Consider the following 9264-nt stretch of genomic DNA (forward strand, 5'->3'; position numbering starts at 1 on the left):
TTAGCCTTTATTAATAGGACAGCAAATATATAAGAAAATATACTTTTGGAAACTGAAAATACATTTACATTTTTTTTTTTCATTTAGCAGACATTTTTTTTTTAATCCAGCTTGCAAATAAAGGACATAACCAGCAAGTTATCACAAGAATTGTTTACATACATGTTATGTACTGTGTGTGTATATTTACTGTTCTTTTTTCTATTTAACCAGGCTGTAACAAAAATAAAAATACTGGAAAATAATGTAGAAAAAGTTTTTGAGTTGTGTGTTATGTGCAACTTAAAGGGTACATATCATGCTTTTAAATCATTCATTTTTACATATAAATCATACCGTTGTGGTCTATATAAAACATAACTGCAATGCTTGGGTCTGAATTCCTCATTATTATAGCTCCACAAGCCCATTTTCTACCCCTTTTCTGATGTGCGTCTTTGAGCGACCCGTTTCAAAGCGGCCCCTTTAAATAAAAAGGAGATGCGTCACACCCCGCCCGCTCTCCAGGTCGATGAGTTCACGGTCAGTTCAACTCCCCGCGTTCGGCCATTATTGTAGTTTGATTAGAGATATACGATTATATACGATACCTTCAAAGAACATTTTAATTTACACGTTTATAAAATGTCAACAAGAAGACTTGTCCATCAAGCTTTACATATTCGAGCCAGAGCGAGCGAGTTGATAAAGACGATGACGAACCTACAGAACAACCTCTTCATATGGATGTATTGGTATGTGAGTTAACTGTGTTGTGTTATTAGTGAAAGTCGACTATTTCTCTTGTTAAAACAAGCACACTGACAAGATAAATGACTACGGTCTAATCTTACCACAAACAATCTGTATTGATAATATGATACGTTTAGAAAAGCATCAGAAAACAACGCACCTAACGTAAATGACCATTGATGAAACTCAAGAACAATAATACTGCAGACGTGTAACGTTACTTCAATACAAAAACAAAGAAAGACAAAGGTACTGCTAAACCATGACCACCATGTGTTTTAAGAAAAGTACTTTATTTCTATTAACGATATTTACAGCTTATCAAAATGCTCTAATCGTCGTCTCCAAAGATAGAAGGAATTTACCTCTCATTCAGACGAAGTCAATCGGCAAACCCTACTGTATAACGTTACTGGCGGAGGTTGTTGAAGTGGGAATTCTTGAAGTTCTTCAGGTCACTAACGTACATCCAACAACCGAACATTTTGACTTGCCCTCTCGTAACTTCTGCATCATTGAGCTCGGACTACAAAATCGGAGCGAGAAATAATAATGGCGGATTGCTCGAAGTGTTCAACCGGTGGTCGATATCCTTATTGGTCAGTTCCGCTGCAAAAGGTGACGCACTTTTTAAAAAACCGTCATAGAAAACAGAAAAATCTGAACACGTTGAAAAATATGACCAAAACAGAATATAAAGATATAAACGAAGCACCTGAAGAGAATAATTTAATATTTTCTGTAGTTATAAACACTCCAAATATACAACAAAATGCATTTAAGGGCTAAAAAAGTGGATTTTGCATGATATGTCCCCTTTAACTTATCTGTCAGCTTCTTGAAACTATAATAACTATATACTGACTCTAAAAACATCAACAGGAATTCAAAATTGTAAAGCTAGCAAATACAGGTTTGTTAGGTTTCTTCTAACTACCTTTACTTCCCTTGTGTGCCCTCTCAGTGCAGTGTGCTTCATTTCCCCATGTTACAGACCTTACCAATAAAGTCATGAATTACCTGTTTGGCTAGCAGCATCCATACTGGGTTTACAATTCCAAAAAAATAATAACAAAATAGTATCATCTATATGCATAATCATTTTGGCCACAGTTACATACAGCAGTCAGTGGGTCTAGGAACAGACAATTGTGATACAGTAAATTACTCAGATACAGTGCAAAATACAAATCTCCAAAACAGCTCTCATGGAATTATTGCATTTACTGTTGGTTTTGGAGTAGACACTGTAGTAGGTGTTGTTGTAGGGATTTCTGTTAGACAAAAAAAAAAAAAAAAAAAAACACAAATATGAAAACATTACTATTGAGACAATAATTGTTTAAAAATGCAACAAAGGGATACAATGCACATGCTAGATAATTTTTGACAAATGCTGAAGCTTAAATCTAAAAATATATTTGATGAGGCATTACACATATCCATTTCTCAAATGAGTCAAACTGCCTATATGAATAATAACTGTTTCCACGAAAACACGTTTTTGAACACCCTCCTATTTTGCAAGTACTCCCTCTTAGAAATCATGGAGGGGTCTGAAATTGTCATTGTAGGTGCATGTCCACATTGAGAGACATAATCAAGAAACCACAATGTATGAACACCTGAGAAAATCAATGTTAATATTTGGTACAGTAGCCTTTGTTTGTATTTACAGAGGTCAAACGTTTCCTGTAGTTTTTCAGCAGGTTTGCACACACGGCAGGAGGGATTTCGGCCCACTCCTCCACACAGATCTTCTCCAGATCAGTCAGGTTTCTGGGCTGCCGCTGAGAAACACAGAGTTTGAGCTCCCTCTAGAAATTCTCTATTGGGTTTAGGTCTGGAGACTGGCAAGGCCACGCCAGAACCTTGATATGCTTCTTACAGAGCCACTCTTTGGTTATCCTGGCTGTGTGCTTCGGGTCATTGTCATGTTGGAAGACCCAGCCTCGACCCATCTTCATTGCTCTAACTGAGGGAAGGAGGTTGTTCCCCAAAATCTTGCAATTCATGGCCCTGGTCATCCTCTCCTTAATACAGTGCAGTCGCCCTGTCCACACCCCCAAAGCATTATGCCACTGAACCACCCCATGCTTCACAGTATGGTGTTCTTGGGATGGTACTCGTCAATCTTCTTCCTCCTAGTGGAATTATGACCAAAAAGTTCTATTTTGTTCTCATCTGACCACATGACTTTCTCCCAAGACTCCTCTGGATCATCCAAATGGTCATTGGCAAACTTAAGACGGGCCTTGACATGTGCTGGTTTAAGTAGGGGAACCTTCCATGCCATGCATGATTTCACACCATGACGTCTTATTGTATTACCAACAGTAACCTTGGAAACGGGGGTCCCAGCTCTTCTCAGGTCATTGACCAGGTCCTCCTGTGTAGTTCTGGGCTGATTTCTTACCTTTCTTTGGATCATTGAGACCCCACGAGGTGAGATCTTGCATGGAGCCCCAGTTCGAGGGAGATTGACAGCCATGTTTAGCTTCTTCCATTTTCTAATGATTGCTCCAACAGTGGACCTTTTTCCCCCGTGGCCCTTTCCAGCCTTGTGGAGGTGGACAATTTTGTCTCTAGTGTCTTTGGACAGCTCTTTTGTCTTGGCCGTGTTAGTAGTTGGATTCTTCCTGATTGTATGGGGTGGACAGGTGTCTTCTTTATGCAGCTAACGACCTCGAACAGGTGCATCGAATTTAGGATAATAAATGGAGTGGAGGTGGACAATTTAGGCTATGTTTACACGGAAACGAATCTGAAGAGAAAACGCAAAGGTGGCGTTGCGTCATCACTTTTTATTCTGCGTTTAGACGAGCGTTTTGTGTGGGAAATCCGCGTGCAAATGGTGACGCAAAAGTGTGTGAAATTCAATGTAGTAGGGCTATGCACTTCAGGCGGCTAGGAGTGCATACTACAACAACACCAAGTCCACACGCCTGCGTACAACCTTCACTGTCAAGCAGACTTTTGCGTTTTTACCGTTTACACGGGAACGCGGCGGTGGAGCGTTTTTAAGATTTCCACTCTGGAGGGTGGTTTCACTTTTTTGCGTTTTTAAGCCTCAAAAACGCCGTCGCCGTGTAAACGAAAGGCACATCCGAGTGCTCTCGTGTAAACGGGGCCTAAAAGGCAGACTAACAGGTCTTTGAGGGTCAGAATTCTAGCTGACAGACAGGTGTTGAAATACTTATTTGCAGCTGAATTATACAAATAAAAAGTTGCAAAATCATATACTGTGATTTCTGGATTTTCTCACACTTTCTAGTGTTGTATACAACTAGGATCCAGTCAATCTCTATGTGAGAGTAACCTGTATCTGCCTACCTTCATCGTCCTTCTCCAGAGACTCATTGGACATCTTATCTTCATCGTGATTGCCGGATACCCTAGTGAAGGGAAACTGAGGCTTTCTAAAACTTTGAGGCTTTCATCAAATTGTGTCAAAAAACAAAAACAGTTTATTACTCGAAGCTGTTAACACAGTACGCATTAGCGACATCTGGTGGTCAGACGTGTTTTAACATCATATTCAGAGCAGAACCATGTGACCAAACAATAAAAAAACAGTTCTATCTTCTCATCTAAATTAATTTGTGCCAATGAGATCTCAACTCATGTCATGTGGTCAATGGATTCACATATTGATCAATAATATAAAATATACAAGTAGGCTATGTCATAATAATTAATAATTGATGTGAGTAGTTGAAAAAACATTTTGGGTGTTCTGTATTTTTTTTTTTTTTACATTATGTTTATGTTATAGGGAAGTATATTGTTAAATCATTTATTTAATCTATGTGTCGTTAGTAGATCACGTGCAGAACTTTCCCCTCTCACCGGCGCTGTTTTGGACTTGATCTCCGACGCTAATGTTTAGTAAATCTGGTCCTAAAACTAAACAAGACAATGACATATGAATATAACTGTGACAGGCGAAGAGTGAAGCCTGCGCTTAGGTTGTGGGTAGGGATAGTGATAGTCTGATATGGCTGTACACAGAAAGCATAATCTGCATATGGAGAAGAGCAGCACTGTTATTAACTAATCTTACTTATTGTTGCAACTAATAGCTAACATGACACATGTTCAGTCTAAATGTAACTTTTTAGTGAATGTGAATATTATTAAAACAAGAAGTTTCTTGTTTCTGCACTGATGCGTGCACAGCTACACAATGGCTCATGATAAAAGCAACACATGATGTTAACGTTGACACCCACAGCCCACCAGCAGACATAACCACAGTCAAGGGGGAGCTGAAGTTTAATTTGCTTTGACCACACAAGTCTTATAATCCATGTGATCATATCCTAAACTAGTTATATATAATCTTTCATAGGCGAAATCACTAATTGTAAACAGCCCCAATTGTTGACAGTGGCTTACTAACTCTGTCCTCCATTGTGCCATTGAATCAGACAAATGACAAATTAATGTGTGTACAAATGTCTGCATGTTTGGCGGATCCAAGAACGTGGTTGGGAACCCCTGGTGTAGAGAGTAATGTTGACTAATATCCCAATCAAGCAGCATCTATTTATGATTTTAGTAACATATTGTTGAGTATGAATAGCATCTAACTACTATTTACCCTTAGTGCAAAGAAAATACTGCCATTTTCACTTAGTTTAAATTGCTAAGAAAATGCAGCATTGTTTTTACAGGTTTGCCTGAAATATGGTCTATTTTGGCATCACAACCCATTATATCTTAGCTCAGAAGTTGCTGAAAGAAAAATATCATAAATTGAATGTCATTTTCAGCAAAGCTGTCTAGTCTGTACTTCCCGATTCTAAAACACAAGGGGTTGATGGTTTTGCTGAGCTTTCCGAAATAGTCACGGGTAACTGAGTAATTAAAGGGGTTCAAGTAAAATCTGTTTATAGTGTTTTTGTTTCAGGCAGAAAGTACTCCACACATCTTCACTTGATAAATGTTTAAACCACCTGTCTGTCTGTATGCATGCAAAGTTTATGTTTGTTTGGTTCATCAATTGACCAAACTAGTGGAACACTTCATTTGCACGAAACCACATTGTATGTTAACCACAGAAACAGAGCAGAAGTCACCCGTTTTAATAAATAATAACCAAATTATTTAGAACGATTAATGAGCATGCAAAAAATATATAAATAAGATAAAAAAATGCATATTTATTAAGCGTTATTCATGAGATTTCCACTCTAGTTCTATGCCAAATTTATTTAACATACAAATACACATACACAAAGTAGCTCAAATTTTCATTTGTAAAAAGTTGCTCTAAAACACACAGAAACCACATTGCCTTCTGGTTTACTGCAAGCATGAACATCTCGAGCACTGGCAAGAAGAAACATTTATAAAGAGGTCTATAGAGACAACTATACCAGAGAATAGCGCAGTATTAATATATACAATACTGTATATATTTCCATTAAACACCAGAAAAAAAACACTGATTTTGTTCATTAATGGGATCTTGCTTTTCATTGATATTGATTTGAGAAGCATTACAAGTATAACAAAAACAAAATTTTAGCTTTGTAAAGAAATTCATATGCGATTTAGATTTATAATGGATAATACTTTATACAGCTTTCACAGGCTGAAGAAAAGAGTAGGTGGTCTGATCCTGGCAAGGCCGGTTTCGTCTGGAGAGCTTGGTGAAATCAACTTCAGCATACTGGAAGAGGAAGAAAAAACAAAATAAACAGCAATTACCAGTGTTGTGCAAGTTACTTCCAAACTGTAATACATTAGGTATTACTTGTTACTGTTATTTAAAAGTAATTCATTACCTTACAATATTACTGTCTCAGAATTGTAATGCGTTACATTACTCATGTATTACTTTTGAGTTACTTTCACCAAAATAACTAAGTAGAACTTAACTTTTGGGCTGTAACGATATGCAATATGAAACCGAAATCGCCATTCGCCACACGACTCAGATCAACGAACCTACAGAATCGCGACACACCTCTTCCAACTCCAGCGTTATTCTCCTTACCGTCCATATCCAATGCTGCCTTATCTTTAAATTAGGCTATTAGTATTATTTGAAGTTAACATTTGAAGTTAAGTCCAGCATTATGGACATGACATTTGCAGTCATAACTTGAAATAAAAATTCTCAGAAATTACATGTATTGAAACGTATATAGGCTACTTCCTTAAAGGACTCCAGACATTAGACAAATATCAGTCTATGTTTTATTTTTAGTATTAGGGAAAAGACACACATTCATGCGTGACGGATGAGGAAGGGTTGGCTCTCCAGTCTCCATAGAACTTAAAATATTCATTTTATTTTAGTTTTCGTGTTCGCATTTATGAGGAAAAAACAATGTTACAGACGCGACCGCTCTGAACTGGCACTAAAAGACTGCTTTAAAACTTTCACATAGTCTGTTGTCTTTAAGAAGTAAAAGCAGACAATACACTGTAATACAACTGTAATACAAGCCTCACTGAACATGTAACGAGTAAAATATTACTGAAAATTGATTAGTAATGCCTTACACTACTGCGTTACAGCTAAAAGTAATATGTTACAGTAATGTATTACTTTTGTAATGCGTTACTCCCAACACTGGCAATTACAGTGTGTAAGACGTAATGTACAGACAGCCGATAGGCAAATAAACCCTAACAAGGTGATCAGGACCCCAAAATGAAGCTTAGGGGTCTTGTATCATCCTGAAGGGCACAAGGAAAAGGATGAAGGAAATAAACCATTGATCAAATATAAGGTTTAGCACTAATTATAAGAAAGATATTTGACCAGAATGTTGCAACTAACTAATCAGAATTGTGTATCCCAATTGAGTACTGTTTTCTAAAACACATTCCATATAATTAATTTAATGTAGTTCACTATCTGAAGACACTATCTTAAAGATTCCTATTACAATCACTATACTAACCTAAGAACATAGAGTGCAAAAATAATCTGGGAAGGTTATATTTAAATATACTAAAAATAAATAATATAATTTGTTTAAGAAGTATCTTACCTGTGGATCATTTGTGTTTTGAGCTTCGGTGGTATTTTGAGTTTTTTTTGAAGTATTTTTAGATCTTCTAGTTGCGTCAATGCAGCTCTTCAGCAAACCTGAAACAACAGTGAAGAAACATCACTGAGACACTTCTTGACAGTTTAAAAGAGCAGATATGATATGGCTGTATAATTCAGTGCAATTTTACAAACCTATCATGACAATGATCAGAAGCACATTCAGCAGGATGAATATGATGGTCATATTTCTCCATGGTATCTGCTGTTGTGAAGTGTCTTCTGTCTGATTCCTGTCGACCGAGTCTGTAATATTCTTTTGAACAACGTCTGTAAAAGTTTATAGTTCAATCTTTCATTTTCAGTCTTTTACAGAACAATTAAACTAGTATTAGTTCTTCAGACAGTATATTCAATATGGACTCCATCAAGTGGTTTATAAAGACATGAAATGATAAAATAACTCACCGCTGATGTAGATTTTGGTGCCGTTGTTGAATTTTAGTGGTTCACTAGTTTTCACACAATAATAAACTCCTAATTCATCAATGGTGATATTCTTGATGAACAGACGACTGTTAGTTTTCACTGAGTATTTGTGTTTAGAGGTGATGTTTTCATTTTTAGGTCCTTCATATGTGCTGCTGTAAGAGCGTACAATCAACTCTGGAGGATCCGGTAATTTCAGTTTGTACCAGTAAATCTCCTCTATATCAAGATCACAGGTTATATTCACATCAGATCCTAAAGTTACTGGTGTGTTTGTTAGACTCTCTGAGGCTTGATACAACATGATCAGATCTATGACGGAAAGAAATACACATTTATTAAGATATAAAATGAAAAGAAAACTGATTTAATGAAATGTGTCATGAGAAACTCACAGATCTGCAGCTGTATGATCTTCATGATCTGATCCAGATGAATAATATCTGCTATAGTGATCATTCAAACATCTCGTACTGTGAGAGGAAACACAAACCTCGACCACACAGACGAGAGGGGAAGTCAGAGCTGGGCTTCTCTAACAACATCATCATTCTTACATTTTTGTTAAATAAACATCAAACATCAAAGTAAATAATAGTTATGTGTAATGTAAGTATGCCAGAGCTACAAATCATTTCAGATGGTTATCTGCAGTGTCCATTTTAAAAGCCATGTTTTAATTAATATGTGACACGTCTTATTCCCTCCTACAATGATCCCTCCTCTTATTCCAGGAGATCCAGTCAGGCAAAACATATATTCTTTTCAGTTATATTAGATCTAAGGGACACTTTTATTTTCCAGGTGTTATTAATGTATTTGTTGTAGTTTACATAACTGAAAATACACAATTTTCCATTTGATTTAAAATAGTGATCAAAACTTTCACAAGCATTTATTAAACAACACTTTGCACAATTCTAAGAATTACTGTACATGTTGTTTTTATTTTGTTAATACAGAGTAAAAAGGATATACAGTATGTATGTGATTGTTGTATATTTATTTTATAGTGAATCAAAGGCATGTACAGT

The 9264-nt window shown here is 36.6% G+C and overlaps 1 protein-coding gene across 1 annotated transcript; it reads right to left on the minus strand.

The window, feature by feature from the left end:
- Nucleotides 1–5860: 5860 nt before the first annotated feature.
- Nucleotides 5861–8665, minus strand: LOC120479967 (uncharacterized). Its single transcript, XM_089117547.1, has 5 exons — nucleotides 8626–8665; nucleotides 8210–8542; nucleotides 7937–8071; nucleotides 7743–7840; nucleotides 5861–6409 (listed from the first exon to the last, which is right to left on the minus strand). The coding sequence occupies exons 1-5, from the start codon at nucleotides 8648–8650 to the stop codon at nucleotides 6314–6316; spliced, it is 687 nt and encodes a 228-aa protein (XP_088973673.1). The 5' UTR covers nucleotides 8651–8665; the 3' UTR covers nucleotides 5861–6313.
- Nucleotides 8666–9264: the final 599 nt, after the last annotated feature.

Source organism: Pimephales promelas, chromosome 2 (assembly GCF_988280905.1).
Source record: "Pimephales promelas chromosome 2, fPimPro1.hap1.1, whole genome shotgun sequence".
Classification (NCBI taxonomy): domain Eukaryota; kingdom Metazoa; phylum Chordata; class Actinopteri; order Cypriniformes; family Leuciscidae; genus Pimephales; species Pimephales promelas.